Source organism: Cyprinus carpio, chromosome B25, assembly GCF_018340385.1.
Source record: "Cyprinus carpio isolate SPL01 chromosome B25, ASM1834038v1, whole genome shotgun sequence".
NCBI lineage: Eukaryota > Metazoa > Chordata > Actinopteri > Cypriniformes > Cyprinidae > Cyprinus > Cyprinus carpio.
Window position 1 is genome coordinate 3,687,030 of NC_056621.1, and position 22,212 is coordinate 3,709,241.

The 22,212-nt window shown below is 34.8% G+C and overlaps 2 protein-coding genes across 2 annotated transcripts; both read left to right on the plus strand.

Annotated features, from left to right (window-relative positions):
- Nucleotides 1-713: 713 nt before the first annotated feature.
- adck2 (aarF domain containing kinase 2) lies at nucleotides 714-7,310 on the plus strand. The gene is given in 9 exon segments (XM_042753151.1): nucleotides 714-1,328; nucleotides 1,331-2,016; nucleotides 3,271-3,417; nucleotides 3,832-3,960; nucleotides 4,051-4,146; nucleotides 5,024-5,269; nucleotides 5,526-5,654; nucleotides 6,230-6,283; nucleotides 6,688-7,310. Coding segments are annotated over 9 exon segments (1,785 nt in total). The 5' UTR covers nucleotides 714-1,162; the 3' UTR covers nucleotides 6,820-7,310.
- A 392-nt stretch (nucleotides 7,311-7,702) lies between these two features.
- On the plus strand, nucleotides 7,703-21,879 carry bbs4 (Bardet-Biedl syndrome 4). The gene is made up of 16 exons (XM_042753150.1): nucleotides 7,703-7,841; nucleotides 8,625-8,676; nucleotides 9,518-9,597; nucleotides 9,684-9,751; nucleotides 11,714-11,833; nucleotides 11,994-12,066; nucleotides 13,405-13,458; nucleotides 13,667-13,794; nucleotides 16,636-16,690; nucleotides 17,105-17,173; nucleotides 17,347-17,499; nucleotides 17,581-17,752; nucleotides 18,614-18,681; nucleotides 18,766-18,912; nucleotides 20,973-21,180; nucleotides 21,259-21,879. Exons 1-16 carry the CDS (start codon nucleotides 7,818-7,820, stop codon nucleotides 21,399-21,401), a joined length of 1,614 nt encoding a protein of 537 aa, XP_042609084.1. The 5' UTR covers nucleotides 7,703-7,817; the 3' UTR covers nucleotides 21,402-21,879.
- Nucleotides 21,880-22,212: the final 333 nt, after the last annotated feature.

Consider the following 22,212-nt stretch of genomic DNA (forward strand, 5'->3'; position numbering starts at 1 on the left):
ATATTACTAATAAAAATTATTTTTGAAATATTTATGGTAGGAAATTTACAAAATATCTTCATGGAACATGATCTTTACTTGATATCCTAATGATTTTTGGCATAAATAAAAATTTATAATTTAGACCCTTACAATATAATTCATTGTTGGCTATTGCTACAAATATACTTGTGCTACTTCTGATTGGTTTTGTGCTTCAGGATCATCATTTACTTCACACACACACACACACACACACACACACACACACACACACACACACACACACACACACATACACACAGTATATAGCCTACACACATGTTTGTATGTGTGTGTATGTTCATGTTTATATTCTTATTTATGTTTAAGTATATGTATATATTAATATTAATAAAGAATGAAAGTTTTTTGAGCAACTGGGATGGTTTACGCATTCTGTTTTGGTTATGTCTTTAATTAGTATTTTCTTAATTTAATAGTCTTTTCTAATCAAACTGGTATCGCATACGGAGTACATACTCAATCACAGCTTACATTTCTTATGTTTATTACTGCTGAGCTGAGCTGATGATGTATTGCTTTTTAAATGCGGTATCAGCGCATCAATTACTCGATAAGTGTCTCGCTTGTTATATGTCAGTATGGTAGGAGTTAAATAATTTTGGTGTTGATTCGGAGTGATTATTAGGCGGGGAAGTAGTGTTGAGATTCACACGGAAGGATTAATTTGAATGAATGGAGGAGGGTTCGCGTCAAGATGTGGAGATACAATGTGAGATGACGCTAAACAGCACGACTGTGGACATCTGGCAGCGAAAAAGTGCTAGATAAAAAGAATAAGGATGTATATGATTACGCGTTGTAGCAGGAGCGGCTGTCTTTTGAATCTTTCTGCGGATGATATTAAATTAAACATCATAGACGTAATGATTTAACATTGCTGCGGATGTATGCATAACACACGCACAACTTGCACGTAGATTTTTGCAGCAAAACGCTCCATAATTTCCCATTAGCATGTGAATGTGTATGAATCATTCTACTACATAACGTTACTGCATGCATGATCTTATTGTTTTCATGCATCTGATTTCAAAACTCATATTATAAATTGCAACTGCACTACATTTGTCCTTAAACAACTTTTTTAATGTCTAAATAATTAAAAACCGTATCAAAAATGTCTGCTTTCTGTGCAAAACCCCTGCTCCGGAGCTTCAGGTACATGGTGCACAGGGTCTCGATAAGAATCCCATCACGTAGAGTGTTTCTTTTTAAAGGTACTCATGTTATATCTCAGGCCCCTAAAGTGGGACTTTTCTGCTGGACTGCATGTGGCATCACTTACGCGCTGGACAGGAAGCCATCCATCAGCAGAGGACCACAGAGAGGAAGTCAGTCGCCCGAGTGCAGATCCACAGGTTCATATTCGTCTTGCGTTTGGGAATCCGCGCCTTGGTGCTTCTTCTCAAATTCAGCCCACTTCTGATTCTGTACCCCCTGACTTTACTATCACAACGTTGGGCGTCCCATTGGTTGGATGCCCTCCTTTGGGTCACGGAAACATCTGGACCTACTTTTATCAAGCTTGGCCAGTGGGCCAGCACTAGACGGGACATCTTCTCCCGGGACTTCTGCGATCGCTTCTCAAGGCTTCATGTGCGGGTGAAGCCCCATCCCTGGTCCCACACCAAGCTCTGTCTGAGGAGGGCGTTTGGGGAAGGATGGAGGCAGATGTTTGTGTTTGACGGGAAGGAGCCTGTGGGCTCGGGATGTGTGGCACAGGTGTACCGCGCCAAAGCCAGGGTGAAGAGCGTCGAAGATCTGGCCTTCCAGAAGCTGGTGGAGGAGCTCGAGAAGAACAATCTCCTGGAGGCCTGGGAGATCCCTGGTCTGGGAGGAGCTCTGAGTGACTTCTGGGAGACGTATGAAGACGAGGAAGAGACGGCGGACACCAGGACGAGGGGTTTCCGAGAGAGACCTGGTCCAGACCAGCACCTGGAGGAAGAGCGTCTGATTCCTGTGGCAATTAAGGTAAAGATACTATTTACTTTCTTCTTACTTTTTAAACCCATCCCTTCCAACCATCTTGAGTAATGTGCATATTTTTGTTAATTTTTTTTTTTTAAATGATCCTATCATGTTTTTCTCTTATCATATGCTTATCACATGTCGGATTATCAAGGTAAAATCATTTTTTAAATGACGTTTTCATGTATTTTTCTGTTTATTAGTTCCTTTGAGTCTGTTCTTGAAGTTTAAGTCAACATTTTTGTCCAACCCTGTTAAAAAAAATCCAGATCAAAGCAGCTTCATCCCAAAAAAACTATGTTGTGTTCTGGGTCTAACTGATTGCACCTCTTCTTTTTTCCCTCCTGAAAAATTTATTTTTTTTAATTATTTTTTCTTTAATAAAATAAAAACATTATGAGTATGCATTTCATTTTGTATTCATTTACTAGTAAAGTACTCAGTTACCTCATATATTTTCATATGAAATCAAATTAGCTTATTTTATCTTATGTATATTAAATGCTATACTATATATATATATATATATATATATATATATATATATATATATATATATATATATATATATATATATATATAGTATACTCTATTAAGTAGAAATATCCTGGAAGATGAAGATTTCACCAACTTTTTTCCCGAAAATATAAATATCACTTTCTTTGAAATAAAATATTACATTCATGAATTTCTTTTAGTATTTTATAATCACTAAATTACACCATTAATTTTCATAAATAACAAGAAAATTCTATTTGATTTTATCTTGATCGTTTTTATTTAATCTTTGTTGTTTTTCGTTAATTAAAAACACTTTATTTTCTCACAGAAATACATAACATTATGGTAGAATTGCAATTTAAATGAGACGTCATGTTTTTCAAGATATTTATTTCTACTCTTCTCAGTTTTTTTGCCTGTTTTTACCCTGGATTGAAAAGACCAGATCAAACCAACTTAAACTAGTCAAATGATGCAAGATGCAGTTTTAGGGCTTGAACCATAGACTCTACAAAAACAGACTTGAACTCAAATTGTTTCAGGTCACAAATTACCTGAATAGTGGAGGAATGTAAAGGTGGTCACTCTTGTTTAGCTGGGTAACTGGTTTGGGATGTAAAAAATAAATGCTATAATGTTCCAAAAACCATCTTAACCATCAAGGTGCTGGACTAAAATTGGGTTTCTCTGTTGTTGTTGTTGTTATTAGGTGTTTATTATCATCGTTATTCTCGAGAATCTTTTTCCTTCAACCAGGTTCTTCATCCAGGAATCAGGCAGCAGGTGCAGATCGATCTGATCCTGATGAAAGCTGGGAGTTTATTCCTCAACTGTTTGCCCGGCATCAAGTGGCTCAGCCTGCCTGAGATTGTAGATGAGTTTGAGAAGCTCATGACCAGACAGGTGCAGACACCTTCCTTCATGCAGGGTCATTATAGTCAACTAAAACCATAAAAAGGTCTTTGCTACTTGAAATAAAAATAAAAAACTAACTGAAACAATAATAATAAAAAACAATAAATGTAAACGTTTAAAAATACATATATAGACATCTATATAGACATATTTAAAAAAAACAATAGCTAATAAACATTAAAATGTAAAAATAAAAACAAATATAATATTTGAAAAATATATATATATATATATATATATATATATATAATATATATATATATATATATATATATATATATATATATATATAAAATAAAATAATATCTAAAATAAGGAAACTAAAAACTAAAATAGTATGTCAATGAATAACACTACTTCATGCTGAGTTGATATATTTGTTTTAATATCTCTTTGATGCAGATCGATCTTCGGTTTGAAGCGCAGAACATCGAAAAGTTCCAAAAGAACTTTAAAGATCTGCAGTATGTGAAGTTTCCGACGCCCCTCAGACCGTTTGTCACAAGGACTGTGATGGTGGAAACATACGAGGTCAAAACGGCTGTGCTCTCGATCATTTTAATATTGTTTATCCGACTTCATTCCACTGAGAAGAACTAACATTTATTTATGCTCTTGTAGGAAAGTGAACCCATCTCAACGTACCTGAGCTCCGACGTTCCAGAAGGAATCAAGCAGAGAATCGCACGGATGGGTGTCGATCTTCTTTTGAAAATGGTTAGTTACAGGAATCGTTCACCTAGGAGGAAATGTGGCTGAAAATGTACTCAACCTCAGGCCAGCCAAGATGTAGAGGAGTTTGTTACTTCATAAGAACAGATTTGGAGAAATGTAGCAGTACATCACTTGATCACCAATGGAAGTGAATGGGTGCCGTCAGAATGAGAGTCCAAACAGCTGATAAAAACATCACAGTAATCCACACCACTCCAGTCTATCAGTTAACATCCTTTGAAGTGAAAAACTGTTTGTAAGAACCAAATCCATCAAGACATTTTTAACTTCAAACTGTTGCTTCTGGCCAAAATACCATAATAACCATAATCCATAATAACGCTTCCTCCAGTGAAAACATCCGTCCCTTGTTATCTTCTCTCGTCAAAATCCACTCACATATCTGTTTAGGAAATTTGTACATTGTGCTTTATCTGTACATTTTTCTCTTCTGGTTCAGACGAGATTACTTTTTAACTGGAGAAAACAATATTATGGATAGAGGACACATATAATTTAGCCGTAACAATGGTTTAAAGTTAAAAACATCTTAATGAAGGATCTGTTTCTTACAAACACACATCTTTTCTCTTCTCAAGATGTTAACTGATGGACTGGAGTGGTGGTTTTGGTTTGTGGATTATTTTTATGTTTTTTTGAGTTTTTTTGTGTCTGATTCTGTTGACTTCCATTAGTGAGCAAGTGATGCAGTGCTACATTTCTCCAAATCTGATGAAGAAACAAACTCATCCACATCTTGGATGGCCTGAGGCTGAGTACATTTCCAGCAAATATTCATTTTGTGTAAACTATTCCTTTAAACAATGGTAAGATTAATTGTATGTGTTTCATTAATCTAACCTCTGGTTATCTCTGGCAGGTGTTTGTGGATAATTTCGTCCACGGTGACCTCCATCCCGGGAACATCCTGGTGCAGGGTGGGCGAGGAGAGGGACCCCAGGACAGGGCGACTCTGACGGACATGTGCGACACTGTGGTGGTCAGCATGAGGCAGACTCCTCCGCCGCTACAGCTGGTGCTGCTGGACGCAGGGATCGTGGCACAGCTCAGCGAGGCGGATCAGCGCAACTTCAGAGCCGTGTTCACCGCTGTCGTTCTCAAACAGGTGAAAAACATACTCTATGGGGATTTTATTCACATTTATGAATGCAAATTTCAAGTGAATAGAAATGTTTGAGACTTGTTTGTTGAAATCCGCATCAGTGTTATTTTAGTATTATTTACCTTCAGGTCATCCAAGATGTAGATGAGTTTGTTTCTTCATCAGATCTGCAGAAATGTAGCATTACATCACTTGCTCACCAGTGGATGTGAATGGGTGCCGTCAGAATGAGAGTTCAAACATGTGCTTGTGTTGCCAGGGTGAGCGAGTTGCAGAGCTAATCCTTCATCACGCCCGCGCCAATGATTGCCAGGATGTGACGCGTTTCAAGAAGGAAATGGCTGAACTTGTGGATCATGCACTCAGTGACACACTTTCTCTGGGAAAGGTACGGAGTTACGCATCACTACCTTCATCACTTCCATAATTAGTTAATGTCTGGGATTGTTATTGATTTACTCATTATTAACTTCAAGTCAAGTTTTTCACCAAGGCTGCATTTATTTGTTTAGGAATACAATAAAAATGGTTATATTTCTAAATGTTATTACAATTTAAAATAACTATTTTATATTGTAATATACTGTGAAATGTAATTTATTTTTTGTGACGGAAAGCTGAATTTTCAGCATCATTACTCCAGTCTTCAGTGTCATGTGATCTTCAGAAATCATTCTGATATGCTGCTCAAGAAACATTTCTTAATGTTAAAAACAGTTGCTTTGTATTCTTCTGGAAACAGTGATACACTAGAAAAAAGAAAGAAATTAATACTTCTATTCATCAAGAATGTGTTAAATTGATCAAAAGTGACCGTTAAGACATTTAGAATGTTACAAAAGATTTCTGTTTCAACTAAATGCTGTTCATTGAACTTTCTGTTCTAGGAGATCCTGCAAAAACTTGTTATAGTTTCCATAAAAAAATATTAAGCAGCATGAACTGACTTGTGATGTTTTCTAGATTCAGGTGTCCGAGCTGTTGTCTCGAGTCTTTGGTTTACTGATTCATCACAAGGTGAGAGCAGCTGGTCTTAGCACAAGTTTGTACGTCATAGAATGTCTGTAAAATAATGCGTAATGTCTTAATGAAACATCTACCTTTCAATAACTCAAAAAGCAGCCTTTAAATGTATAAACTGGAAGTAGTACTGAAAAGCGAAGCATTTCTGTTTTAATGTGAGGCAGCATAACATAACTGAAATAAAATTTTGTAAACATATTTAAATAATGCATAGACGGGAACTGCATGCAAAATAAATGCTAACATACAAAGCAGAAATTTTAATGTTAAAAATCTTGCATGCACAAATAGTTCATGTGACATAATGCATGAAAATGCATTGTGATGCAGTGATTTTACGCTGTATTTTAATGCTATTGTGTGTTTAAGTGAGAGATGTGTTGCTCTTTCTGTTGCAGGTGAAGTTGGAGAGTAATTTTGCGTCTATGGTGTTTGCCATCATGGTCCTGGAGGGTTTGGGAAGATCCCTGGATCCCAACCTGGACATCCTGGAGATGGCCAAACCCCTCCTGCTGAAAAACCTGCTCTGATTCGCTCTTCAGTGACACTGTCAACATTTACCTCACTGTTCCAGACGCTGCTCAAATAAAGAGTGCTGATCGGGGAACCTACCGTCACTCAGAGGAAAAACTACATGTCTGGGATCAATTTACACACACATGGTTATATAAGGTGTTCCTGGGTCAATAACATATCCTGTGATAGTTTGTGTGTATTATGTACGATACATCAACTAAATCCTACATCCTGGTTTATAAATTCAGTGTCAAATTACTATATAGTCTGCTTTCACGCTTTCACTTTCAGAGTGTGTTTATCCATTATACAAGTGCATTAATCCAAAAAATGCTTTTAAAATCCTTGAAAAGTTACATATATTGTCATTAGAGTTCGTGATTACAATCCATCAACATTTATAAAGGAACCAAGCAAGACTTTAACCAGGCACCTTTCTTGTGTTTTTGTGTTTAAATTAGTGCTGGCAAACGATTAATCACATACAAAATAAAAGTTTTCATTTGCATAATATATGTGTGTGTTCTGTGTCTATTTATTATGTATATATGTATATATATATATAAATACACACAAATACGGTATATATTTTGAAAATATTTACATGTCTGTGTTTATATTCATATAATTTATATTATAAATGAATATATTTAATATATAAACAACATATTTTTTCTTAAATATATACATGCATGTGTTTGTATTTATATATATACATAATATACACAGTACACACACATATATTATTATGTAATGTATGTTTTTTATGTGCATGCAGATTTACCTACAGTTCTTCACCATTGATGATTCTAATAAAGTAATCGACCAGAATTCTCAGTTTATCTACTGTATAGTGGCCATAATGTACTTTATAACGGTATTTTTATATTTTGTCACGTGAGCCTTTAGCACTGGAAATAATTTCTATGCTGTACGCGCCGCGGTGACGAACGTCGCGGGTGTTGCCATAGTGACAGAAGCGTCCGCCGGAAGTGAGGAGGAACGGAGCGCGATGGCGGACGACGCGATGAAAACGGTGAGAAATTATGTCTATTTTCATTAAAACACAAAAACTCGTGATATTTAATACCTCTGATATGAACAGAGATCTTCTTCATGATGGCTTATGATAGTCTGGAACCGCTGTTCTTCGTTATCGTGTTATTTAGTTGCTCGTCAGATTAAATATATCTGCAAAGAGTAAACAATCTGACAGATCGACGGTTTAAATAACACGGGTATATTTTATTCGTATTTCGTTTAATCTTGAACAGCAGAGCCTGTCAAATAAAGATTTAAAATGAGCTTTACATAAAGAAAATCAAGTTTATATTAGGACCATTAAGATACTTTGCGTTCTGGCATATTTTTGTTTCATGACAGTTAACCATATATTACGTCACATATATCGTCATCACTGTAATAAAAGTAAATTGATGTAATGTAAATTATTTATTAATCATGGTCGCAAAAATGTGTTAATTCTGCTTTTAATAAAAAAAACTTATATTAGTTTATAATTAGTTTCTTATGATAGTTTCTTAAGATAATTAGTTTCTTATGATTTCTTATTGCATAATATTAAATATTAAAATGCATAATATTAGTCAGCAGTCAGCATTTATTTATCAAATGCACAACAGTAAGGTTATTTCTGCTCCTAAATAAATAAATAAAATAAACAGAAAGAGAATTGATGTAAAAGGATGAATTAAAGAGAGAAAAGTATATGAATATGTAAATATAAATATAAAAATGGGCTAATGTTCATTGTAGCACACAGAATTTGATTAATATATTACAGTTTTTCTTTGTGTAGGATGTGCAGCTGCCTGCGGCCACAGACCTGAAGAAACCTCGTCCAAAGAAAGGTCAGAATCTCCGGAGTCTATGTGTATTAATGATATAAATAATCGAAAAATTCAGTTTTGAATTATAAAGTACTGCAAAACCAAACAAGCATTGTCACAGTACACGTCGCTTTATCCGCTCATCCCGTGGGTGGCGCTGTTTGCCTTTATTTTCCCCTTCGGCCCAGTTTTTCAGTGAAGAGGATTATGGCTCAGAGCGAAAAGTCTTTCCAGGAATAGAACGGATTGAGATCAGATTTTGCCGGAGGGCTTGTGAGCAAGAGGAGAAAGATGTTTGGCTCCTTTTGTTCTGGGGCCCACTGGATTCGGGACGAGGAGTCTTGTGCGGCCCCCCACTGCGAGAAGAGTCCGCTGCGGCTCACAGCAAGCCTGTCTGCCCTCTATATCCAAAATAGAAGCAGTTTTCTGCAGATTTTCTATGCCGCCTTTGATATTTGCATTTTCGTGATTAGACCAGTTAGTGTCCTACACAAGATGAAACAGCCGGAATAAATCTCATCTCTTTAATCTCTGGCCTAAAAAAGTTTCTGAACAGTTGAGTCAAACTTTAAAATGTTTGAATGACCTTGCGTTACATACGAAATATCAAAGCAAGTGTCTTTTATTGTAAAGAATGTTGCACAATCAAACTGTACAAGCAAAACATTTGACAGAAAGATGTTTGTCAGGTTTGAAATGTTAAAACCAGCTGATTCAAACACATTTATTAGATTTATGAACATTATAACATCTTGCAGCGTTTGCAATGACATTCAGGCATGTCAAGGCTCTTATGTGCACCACTAATTATTGTTCCATACGTGTATACATTCATCTCTTTATGTTTTTCTTCTGTCTGCAGCTCCTGAGCTTCCGATCCTGGAGAGGAGGAACTGGCTTATACATCTGCATTATATCCGCAAAGATTATGAGACCTGCAAGGTAAAACCAGAAGACCTACAGAGAGAGTTTAACTGCTGTAGAATACTCTTAATAATGTTAATTGATTTGTGTTTCTTCTGTTTCAGGCCATTATTAAAGAACAGCTGCATGAAACTCAAGGCATGTGTGAATATGCTGTGTATGTGCAAGGTCAGTGTAGACTACACAGTAAACAGACTCTTAAAAGTGTTCATGTATTAAATTACTCTAAAGTGGTCAGACTGAGTCAGTCTCAGATGTGCAAAGGGCATAATCCAATGCTGCATCTACATAGTTTTTGAATTACCCAAAATTACTTAGTACAATTGCAAAAATGGCCAAGATACTAAACATATTATAATATGTGTGATAATTGGACACCAGTCACTGAACATGCAACTTAATGAAGTCATGTGACATTCTAGTATAGAAGTCACTGTTTTACATCAGGGGTATTAAAGTTAACTGCAACTAAAACATTATATATATATATATATATATATATATATATTGCTTGAAATAGAATTATCGTTAATTTTCAGCGAGTTGCCAAGGCACCATTTCTCATTTTCATTTAGTTTAAAATGAAGTACTAAAAAAACTAAAAGTGAATGAACTGAAACTAATAAATAAAAATTAAAGACTTCGTAAAAAATATAAATATTAAAAAATTAATAAAAAGCAGAATAAAATGATAAAAAAGTAACAATTAAAAAAAAAAAACTACAACTTTAATATTAAGGTTAATTTCTTTTTTTTTTTTTTTTTTTTTTTTGCTTTTCGGGCGTCCTGAGTTCGAGTCCCGACTCGTGGATCTTTTCCGATCACGTCCCCCCTCTCTTTCCCCCACTTTGCTTCCTTACTGTCCTATCTAAATAAAGGCATAAAGTACCAAAAATAATTCTTTAAAAAAACTGTAATAGTTTGTCAATGATACTCAGCACTAGCTATGTTTCCATCCAAAGATGCAAATTTAACTTGTGCGCAAAACTGGAATATAACATAAAACATTTGCGAATAAAGCACCGTTTCCATCCAACGAGTCAAAGACAATAAAATCATCACTTCCTGATTAACTGGCACTAAATATCACTAAGAAAACTAGGAGAAGCCACTGAATATTATAATTTTCATAAGTAATAAATGACTTGCGCTTCAGAGAGAGCAGATGTAACATAATAAATGCGGTCATTGCTTTCGGACGATGCTGCTGTTTGGGAACACAGTCATGTAAGACAGTAATTATACAGAAATACTTTGATGAAAGATTTCCCTAGGCATTTCAGAACCACCAAAACAACATATGTGACCCTGGACTACAAAGTGTCAATTTTTCAAAATTGAGATTTATACATCATCTGAAAGCTGAATAAATAATCTTTCCATTGATGTGTGGTTTGTTAGGAGGACAATATTTATCTGAGATACAACTATTTAAAAATCTGGAATCTGAGGGTGCAAAAAAAATCTAAAAAATAAAAAATATAAAAATTAAATTAAATTAAATTAAATTAAATTAAATTAAATTAATAAATCAAAAATTACGTTTTGATATATTTACAGTAGGAAATTTACAAAATATCTTCATGGAACATGATCTTTACTTTAATATCCTAATGATTTTTGCCATAAAAAAAATCAATAATTCTGACCCATACAGTGTATTGCTGGCTATTGCTACAAATATACCCCAGAGACTTCAGACTGCTTCTGTGCTCCAGGGTCACATATAGATGCTGTGAACGAGATCGGTCCGCTGGTTAGTCAAGTTATGCTGTTTCATTGTGCAAAGTCACATGACTTTTTCAGTGCGCATGGTGGAATTTATTCGGTAAATGTGTTTCCATCGCAGTTTATGCACATTTTTTTCTTATCGAATAAAAAGTTTATTCTACTCATGAGTTGTGATGTTTCTTTTTCAGTGGCATCTTGACGTTTCCATCCAGTGTTTTATTTTTTTGCGATCATCCACAATGCGCAGAAAAATAGGTGGATGGAAACATAGCTACTGTTTCACATACTACTGTAGATTTAAACAGTAGCATGTGGGACACAGTATACTGGGCAGTGAGCAGTACACTAGTGCTCTTTTCCACCATCATAGTTTATGCACATTTTTTTCTTATCGAATAAAAAGTTTATTCTACTCACTTGTGCGCTTAGAGGGGAAGATCCAGCAGTCTCTGGAGTTGTTCCAGAGTTGTGCCATCCTCAACCCCAAAAGCTCAGACAACCTCAAGCAAGTGGCACGATCCCTGTAAGCAGTAGCCCAAACACACACGACCATTGTTTAAAATCACAAAAACACCTCTCTCTGTATTTTTGTGGTGTGTCTATTTGACATGTTCTGGATCTGTGTAAACTGAATAGAGAATTAAGATATGTGTTATTTTATGAACTGTTTACTCTGTGTTTAGTTTCCTGTTAGGGAAGCACAAAGCCGCTATCGAGGTTTATAATGAAGCAGCACGTCTCAATCAGAAAGACTGGGTAAGTACACTTCCTCTGTCCTGAGTGCTGTCTGATGAGTGTGTATTTTAAAAGAATGATTTAACTTGAATTATTTACACACTTCCAGACCCGTATGTGCAAATGTCTTCACACAGCTCTTTTACATACAATCACAGTATATATATATGTTTTTTTAGATATTTGTTTAAATGGTTAAGTTAGGATCAGAGGTTTTTTTTTTTTTTTTCAGTGCTGTCAAATGATTAATCGCATCCAAAATAAAAGTTTTTGTTTATGTAACATATTTGTTTGTATTGTGTATATTTATTATGTATATATAAACACACACACATGCATGCATATATTTAATTTAATATGAATAATATTATTTATTATTAAATATTTTTATATAATATAAATATATACATGTAAATACATGTAAATATTTTCAAAGAATATACTGTATGTGTGTGTATTTATATTCAGGTATACAGAATAAATATACACAGTACACACTTATATTACATAAACAAAAACTTTTATTTTGGATGCGATTAATCGCAATGACATCACTAGGTATTTTTTTTTTTTTTTTAAATTTAAATGGTTAAGTTAGGATCAGGGTTTTTATTTATTTATTTAATTATTGGTTAAGTTAGTGTTTTTATTTATTTATTTATTTATTTATTTATTTTAATAGTAGGGGTTAGGGCTTATAGTTTATATTTTGTTTATTTATTTAAATTTGTCAAGTTAGCAGTTAGGGTTGAATTTTTTTTATTTTTTTAAATCTTTTTTTACGTACTTGTTTAGTTATTTATTATTAGTTATTCTATTCTATTATTACTTATTTACTTTATTTAATATTATATGAGTTGTGTTTATGAATGTGTCTTTTTTATTGTATTGATTTATTGGTTTGTTTATTTATTTAGTATTTAATTATTATTTATTTAATAGTTATAATTTATTTATAGTTAAATTCTGAGTTAGGGCTTAGATTTTATATTTTTGTGTATTTAGTATTTATTTATTTAAATTGTTAGGTTAGGGGTTAGGGTTTATTTTTTATATATTTTTGTGTGTGTTTTATTTAGTTGTTTTGATTTACTATTTTTATTATATATATTTAAATTTAAACAGCTGGTTTCCATTCACTTTTATTATACGGAAATTAGTATATTCTTTAGATTGCAGGTTTTTAATTCCACAGATCTGGTGTGATATGGATATGTGTGTGTGTGTGTGTGTGTGTGTGTGTGTGTGTGAGAGAGAGAGAGAGAACTTTACCTGTAATCACCTGTACTTTAGTTTGACAATAAACAAATGGGATGCCTGTGAAATATTACATAAAAGTGTGATTATTTTTACCTGCAGGAAATCAGCCATAATCTGGGCGTTTGTTACATCTACACCAAAGACTTCAGGAGTGTAAGTGCAGCTAGTCATGTTTTTTTTTTATATTTGCCATGTTACTGCAGTATATACTGTACATTTTTTTAACACACTTCCTTTTCTTTTATTGGCTGTATGAAAGATTCCAGATTTGGCAGAGGATATTCTTCATTTATTTGAGATAATCTTATTTCACATGTCCTCATCTGATGTTGTGCTAAACATGTTCTCTCTCTGTCTTCAGGCAGAAGAACAGTTAAACTTGGCATTGCAGCTGAATAAACATGATCTGACCTACATGATGCTGGGAAAAATCCACTTACTGCAGGGCGACACAGAGAAAGCCATTGACGTCTACAAGAGCGCTGTGGAGTACGTCTCAATACACAACCTCACTTTTAAGCACACATGTTTTATACTGTATACTATGCTGGTTTGGTATGTTTTGAAGCATGACTGCTGGTTTGAGCTGGTTTAAGCTGGTCCTAAGTAACTAGCTCCTGCTCGGGACCAGCACATGACCAGGTTAGAACCAGTTAAAAGCAGCAGCCATGCTTCAAAACATACCTCACCAGCATATGCTGTTTTTTCAACAGGGTACTTTACATTCATTTAGAGCATCCAGAGACAGTAAAGTTTGGTGAAACTGCATTTGTTTTCGCTCAAAAGTGTGTTTTATGTTTAATACGCAGACTTTATGTTTTCTTGCTACCGAGCGTCTTGGTAAAATCTCTTTATTGCGAGTCATGTGAGCGTTCGGATCTGAAACTGCTGGGACCTCCAGACATGTTTTATTGTATGTTTTGTCATCAGTCACATTTGACTTAAAGAGTCAAGCACACTTTCTCTTGAAGTGTCTGAAGTGTTGTGTTTGTGCTGACTTACCCAGAATGCATTTCAACAGAGGGAGCGCCTCTTTTTATTTTCGGTCATGTTTCGCACAACGTGAGTAAAGATGTACGAGACAGTTTTGTTGCCAGAAAGCAACTTCAGACGCCTGGAGATGCTCTCAGCGTGTCGCTCTGCCGCAGCGCAGATAAGACGCCCAAGGCAGCAAAGCATGCTGGGATCAGTGAGGCACTCGTAGCTGTAATTAATCACATTTACCGTCTCACTGTGACCGCTCGAACCTCTCTCTTTTCTTTTTCTCTCTTTCTACCTTGTCTGTTTTTTCTTTTCTATTTGTCTTTTAAAGGCTCTCAGAAAAAACCCCTGAGGACTTGCTGAAGGAGTCTGTATTTCTCCTTAAAGGGACAGTTCACCCAAAAACTGTCATTATTTACTCACCCTCATGTTGATGCAAACCCATAAGACTTTCTTTCTTCAGTGCGAAACAAAAGTAGGCTGAATCTTCTCGCTGCTCTTTTACATACAGCAAATAGTGCTGTCAACAGCTCCACAAAAGATCATAACAGTAGTCGAGATAACTTTCAATCTCTGTCAAATCATAGCCTGTGTGTGTAATGGATAAAAACTGAAGTAGGTCAATGCTGGGTAGTTGATGACAAATTATTTAAATTATTTTTTTATTTTTATTAATTAATTTCATTTTGAATTAATCTTTAAATAGATTATATTTATTTATAAATCAACTCATGAATTAATGTATTTTATTCAAAAGTGAGTTATAAATAGAATTTATTTGTAAATTAACTATAAATTCAGAACAATAAATGCAATGTATATTTGGCAGTGTATACTTATAATAATAATTACAATAACAATAATTTCTTATAATTAAATATTGTATCTTTACAATTATTAACAGTTATTTATATATATTATATATATATATATATATATCATATATATATATATATATTATATATATATATATATATAAGTACACATTTATTATTAAGTTGAATATATATATTATGAATAATATTTTTTTAAATCTGTACATTATGTGGAAATAGATTACAGTTTGATGATAATGTTTTGTCAATATATAATCATTATTGTTCAAATATATTGTCAAAAATCTGTGTAGATTATCTATAAATAGTTTACAGTTTCAATAAGTTTATGACAATATATATTTAAATTATATTAATAATAATAATTATTATTATTATATTTATTATGATAATGAGAAAATTAGATTTTTTACATTTTGTTAATAAGAGTTTGGTGAAAATAATAAGAATGCTTAATTCTATGAGTAAGAATACTGTCTGAATGCAAAAGCAATCAATAAAGCTCTTCAATGTCTAAAAGCATATTTCTTAGGTCTTTATTTTCTGGAGCTTTTTTTTTCTTTTTCGTTTTTTTGGGGTCAGCTACTTCTGTAAAAACACCTTTTTTTACGTTCAACAAATGAAAGTGCAAAAGGAATCACTAATCTGCTTTTCTCAGCGTGAATCCAACAATTTGATGACTCTTGATTACTGTTGTTGACTCTCCTCTCTTCCCGGAGAGCAGAAATGGAGATGACTCTCCTCCCCTTGTCCACACACACACACACACACACACACACACACACACACACACACACACACACACACTGTCTGTGAGTCTAGCGCAGATATCAGAGAACCGCGGGGAGCTTTAAGCCGGCGTGTGTGTGTGTGTTTAAGATCTCCTCATTATCGCAGCCCTCCCATCGAGCTGATGAATTAGTAACGTGCAGCAGTGGGACGCGCCGTAATGAGAGGAGCTTTCAGAGCTCACACTTTTCCACCCGCTTCACCTCGCGATAGCGGGAAGATGTGCCTCACAGTCAGCATGAATTAATAACAGCCCGCTGCTGGCATGAGCTCCTCAAACACACACGTGATGGAAGAGCTTTCTCTGCTTTCATCATTCTCATGTCTCCTGCCACAGTCTGAATCTGAGTCAATATGCTTTATAATCGTGCATTTAACTACCCCTAAAATCAGCTTATAGTAAGCTGAGATCTGAAAAATCTAAAGCCCCTAAAATCTGATTGGTCGATTGAAGTGTGATACTTTGAATGGAAACTTAAAGGAATAGTTCATCCAACAATCAACATTCTGTCATCCTTTTAAAGTACTAAAGTTTCAAATCTGATGTTTGGGAATCCTTGTGTTACAGTAATGACAGCTGGAGCCAAATGTGCTTACCTGTCAGGAGAATAATGTCATAGTGTGAAAAAATCCTAATGGTCTTAAAAACATGCTTAACATGTCCTTTATCCTTTTGATTTTGGGTTGAAATATTCACTGTTATCTCTATCTGTGTCCGTCTCAGATTCTCTCCAGAGAACACAGAGCTGTTGACTACACTGGGACTGCTGTACATGCAGGTGAGGGACGTGTCCGTCACAATATCCATCTATACGCTCATACATGCAGTTTTAGAATGCAAAATGCAGATTTGTGGGATTTTCACAAGTACTCCTTACAATCAAATTCAGTTTTGAACAAACCCATAACCGTACATATTAAAAAACAAAACAAAAAAACAATAATAATAATGTTCTATTGCTGTACATATATATATATATATATATAGCATTGTGTTAATGAAAATGAGATATACAATTTTTATTAACTATTTTTGAAAGTTTTTTATTATTATTATTATTTATGTGTTATAGCAGGGTTTCCTATACTTGAGTTTGTAAACTGATGAAAAGTTAGCAATTAATTCATTTTAAACAAACTGATCTGTTGTTAGTGTGTTTGTTTACTTCTGTCTTGTGTTGTCTTCTCATTAGCTTGGGAAATACCAGAAAGCCTTTGAGCACCTCGGAAATGCTCTGACATACGACCCCAATAACTTCAAGGTGGGATAGTTTCAAGAAGTTTCGTTCTTTTGAACTTTTACTAACTGTCATTAAAGTGCCATTAACATTGAGTGTGTGTGTGTGTGTGTGTGTGTGTGTGTGTGTGTGTGTGTGTGTTTGTGTGTGTGTGTGTGTGTGTGTGTGTGTGTGTGTGTGTGTGTGTGTGTGTTCAGGCCATCCTTGCGGCCGGCAGTATGATGCAGACTCATGGAGATTATGACGTGGCCATGAATAAGTACCGTGTGGCGGCGTACTCCGTCCCTGAGAGCCCTCCGCTCTGGAATAACATCGGGATGTGCTTCTTCGGCAAAAAGAAATACGTGGCTGTGAGTTACAGACTGTCACGAGAACATTTAGTGCTTTCCTTTGACCTGTTTTACCTTTCTCCCCCTGCCTCTCTCCTGCAGGCCATCAGCTGTCTGAAGAGGGCAAACTATCTGTCTCCGTTTGATTGGAAGATCCTGTATAATCTGGGTTTGGTTCATCTCACCATGCAGCAGTACGCATCAGCTTTTCACTTCCTGAGCGCCGCCATCAACCTGCGGCCGCGCATGAGTGAACTCTACATGCTACTGGCCGGTAAATATATCAAACACTACTGCTGAAGGAGTCTGACATAGTTTTATCAACATGCAACGTGCTGCTTTTCTTTTTATTACATAAAAAAATAAAAAATGAATGTCACTTTACATAAAAAATACATTTTAAAAATAAAAACAATTAAAAAAACCCTTACTAAAAAAAGACAGTAATAAAGTAATAAGGTAGTATGTGTTACTTTTGCTTTTTATTTAACTAAATATAAAATAAATGACTTCTTACTTTATCTTAAAAATACATTATTACATTTATAAATGTTTTTTTTTTTTACACTTAATAAAAAAGCTCATATTTAAATACAATAGTAGCTTTTTAACTAATTTAAAAAATAATAAATGTGTGACTTTACATAAAAATAATAATGTATTATGATATTTTAATTGTTTTTTTTTTTAATTAAAGAAATGCGTATTAAGAAAGACAATAAAGCTATATTATATTGATAATATATTTTACACAAGATATTAAATATGAAAATCATCCACGTATGAGCAAATTTGCATGCTTAATTTAAAAATAAATATTTTGTTACTTCACATAAAAAATAAAAAAACAATATGATATTAAATCTATTTTAAAATTAATATTAAAAATAAATGATGTTACTTTAAAAATAATAATCTAATAACAATTGCTGCTGTTTGAATTATTTTTTTAAACAGGTAACGTGTTGTACTTTTGCTATTTACTTTACATAAAAAATGATAATGCAATAATGCACTTTGATTTTTAATAAATAAAACATTTTTAAAAGAACAGTTCCTTTAAAGAACAGTGTAAATGTGAGAATCTTTGTCCAGTTGAATTGAATTTGATTATTTGTGCTGTGACCCTCATCAGTTGCTCTGACCAATCTGGACGACGCAGATAACGCCCGCAGGTCTTACGAGCAGGCGGTTCAGCTGGATGAGTATGTACTTCACACCCTGATCTGTGCTGGTAGAGCTATAATGTTCAGGACTAGTTGAGTTAAAGTGACTGTATTTCGTCTGGAATCAAACCTGCTGGTGAACCTGAACTTTGCAGTGTTCCTGTATAATCAGGGCGATAAGAAGGCCGCCCTGCTGCAGTTTCAAGAGATGGAGAGAAAAGTCAACACTCAGGTCGACAGTAACATTAACACTGAGTTTGACCCAGAGGTACTGAACCCTAGTCTTATTCTGACATTTAGACATTAAGAGCCCATCAACTAACACCTAATATTACAAAACAATTGTTCTGCTCATTACAGTGACAAATAAAATGGAAACAATGACTGGAAAAAACTTATTTTTTTGTATTTATTATTGTTTTTTAATTAAAAACAGTATAGTGCCATGATTAAAAAAATTATAATTAAAAAAAATGATATATATATATATATATATATATATACAATTATTTTTGCAATAATCCTATACTTTGTGAGAAAACAGGCGTATTACAACTAAATGAAAACTTTTAAATGAAACTTTTGACTTAACTGGTTTTGTTATTTTGATAAGATTTTTAAGGCTGATAATCCCCACAAACTTTATTAAATCCAACAATTAAAAAAATATATATACAGGTCCTTCTCAAAAAATTAGCATATTATGAAAAAGTTCATTATTTTCCATAAGGTAATGATAAAAATTAAACTTTCATATATTTTAGATTCATTGCACACCAACTGAAATATTTCAGGTCTTTTATTGTTTTAATACTGATGATTTTGGCATACAGCTCATGAAAACCCAAAATTCCTATCTCAAAAAATTAGCATATTTCATCCGACCAATAAAAGAAATGTGTTTTTAATACAAAAAAAGTCAACCTTCAAATAATTATGTTCAGTTATGCACTCAATACTTGGTCGGGAATCCTTTTGCAGAAATGACTGCTTCAATGCGGCGTGGCATGGAGACAATCAGCCTGTGGCACTGCTGAGGTGTTATGGAGGCCCAGGATGCTTCGATAGCGGCCTTAAGCTCATCCAGAGTGTTGGGTCTTGCGTCTCTCAACTTTCTCTTCACAATATCCCACAGATTCTCTATGGGGTTCAGGTCAGGAGAGTTGGCAGGCCAATTGAGCACAGTAATACCATGGTCAGTAAACCATTTACCAGTGGTTTTGGCACTGTGAGCAGGTGCCAGGTCGTGCTGAAAAACGAAATCTTCATCTCCATAAAGCTTTTCAGCAGATGGAAGCATGAAGTGTCTCCAAAATCTCCTGATAGCTAGCTGCATTGACCCTGCCCTTGATAAAACACAGTGGACCAACACCAGCATGACATGGCACCCCAGACCATCACTGACTGTGGGTACTTGACACTGGACTTCAGGCATTTTGGCATTTCCTTCTCCCCAGTCTTCCTCCAGACTCTGGCACCTTGATTCCCGAATGACATGCAAAATTTGCTTTCATACTTTAGTGCTGCTTCTCTGTAGCCATTTTCCTGCACATGCCTGTGCACGGTGGCTCTGGATCTCAGTCCACTGCTTCCGCAGGTCCCCCAAGGTCTGGAATCGGTCCTTCTCCACAATCTTCCTCAGGGTCCGGTCACCTCTTCTCGTTGTGCTGTATTTTTTGCCACACTTTTTCCTTCCCACAGACTTCCCACTGAGGTGCCTTGATACAGCACTCTGGGAACAGCCTATTCGTTCAGAAATTTCTTTCTGTGTCTTACCCTCTCGCTTGAGGGTGTCAATGATGGCCTTCTGGACAGCAGTCAGGTCGGCAGTCTTACCCATGATTGCGGTTTTGAGTAATGAACCAGGCTGGGAGTTTTTAAAAGCCTCAGGAATCTTTTGCAGGTGTTTAGAGTTAATTAGTTGATTCAGATGATTAGGTTAATAGCTCGTTTAGAGAACCTTTTCATGATATGCTAAATTTTTTGAGATAGGAATTTGGGTTTTCATGAGCTGTATGCCAAAATCATCAGTATTAAAACAATAAAAGACCTGGAAATATTTCAGTTGGTGTGCAATGAATCTAAAATATATGAAAGTTTAATTTTTATCATTACATTATGGAAAATAACGAACTTTTTCACAATATGCTAATTTTTTGAGAAGGACCTGTATATATATATTCTTTTTATTTATATTTTTTAATTCATTCATTCATCTGTTCTTCCTCATTATATCAGTCTGGTAATTATTAAAACTGATTTTTACTAATGATGATTCACACACACATTTCCAAGTTTATTATGAGATTTCGTCTCTTTCTAATAAAGGTGGTTGTATTTGTTAAGAAGTTGGTAGAAGTTGTGCAGGCGGGTGAGAACCTGTACTGGAGCAAACCGGGCAAAGACAGCAAGAGCAGCCAGCGGTCGTCCTCCAGCAAACCCAGCAGCTCCCAGCAGCCCCTGGGCACCAACCAGGCCCTCGGTCAGGCCATGTCTTCAGCCGCAGGCTACAGCAAGAGCATGCAGATCACTGCAGGTGCTGAACCGCTCAGCCCATCAACTTCATGTCATTTACACAGATCAGTGCACCCTAACGCTCCGTCTATCCCTCCAGAGCCCGAGGCGGATGTGAGCAGCGCCCCGTCTCCCCCTACAGTCGATCCCGGAGAGCCTGAGGACGAGGATGAGGTAGAGGAGACGGCCGAACTGGCCAAACTCAAAGAGAAGAAGAGTAAACCCAAAGCAGCGGCTGAATAGAGCTCAAACTATATCTATATCCAAAGCTGAAGAGGTTTATTAGAACTTACCAGTGTACAGCGTTTATATATAGTTGAATTAAAGTGCAGAGTTACAATCGCAGATCTTTAGATGTCTGTTTGAATGGTGCATTATATTAATGTAGGTGGTTCATTTGTGTCTTTCCACCTTTAGAAAAATTGTAATTGCATAAGGAAGTGTTGCATAAAAAGCATGTCATTATTTTGGTTTTGTAACACAAGCGCATGATTACACCACCTGCATCGTATTTGCTGAATGAAATCCAATACTCATTTTTTGCTCATTTTGAGTTGCTGATTCCAGAAATAGTGCCAAGCATGTCACATTTTCTCACAAAATATGATGCATTTAATAGCATTCTGGCTTTTGACAACCATTTGTAAGGTGAAGAATTCTTGTATCATATCATAATCAGCAGAAAAACTGCCACAAATACATGATTCCTGTCTTCATCTGAGCCAGATCACAACTGTTTGTTCAATTCTCAGCCCTTTTTTTTTTACATGTATGAATGATTCTGAACTCATTATTTTACAATTCTTCCTGATTTTTATGTGTTTGTATGAGCCAGATCACATATCTATATCTATACATATATATATATATTAAAACTTTTGGCTTGATTCTTTTTAATAAGTAAATTAAATATAGAATTTAAAAAATTTGGCTTGATTCTTTTTAATAAGTAAATTAAAACAATAATATATATATATATATATATTCATATATATACAGTTTTTTATTTATTTAGCATAATTAAAATAGGTAATATTAGGATTTATTTTTAAGA

What these genes read in the sequence shown, in the direction of transcription:
- bbs4 (XM_042753150.1), top strand. Translation starts at nt 7,818, where the DNA reads ATGGCGGACGACGCGATGAAAACG. An exon ending in GTCTCAATCAGAAAGACTGG is followed by an intron (nt 12,067 to 13,404) that starts GTAAGTACACTT and finishes TTTTACCTGCAG; the next exon opens with GAAATCAGCCATAATCTGGG. An exon ending in TGGGACTGCTGTACATGCAG is followed by an intron (nt 16,691 to 17,104) that starts GTGAGGGACGTG and finishes TCTTCTCATTAG; the next exon opens with CTTGGGAAATACCAGAAAGC.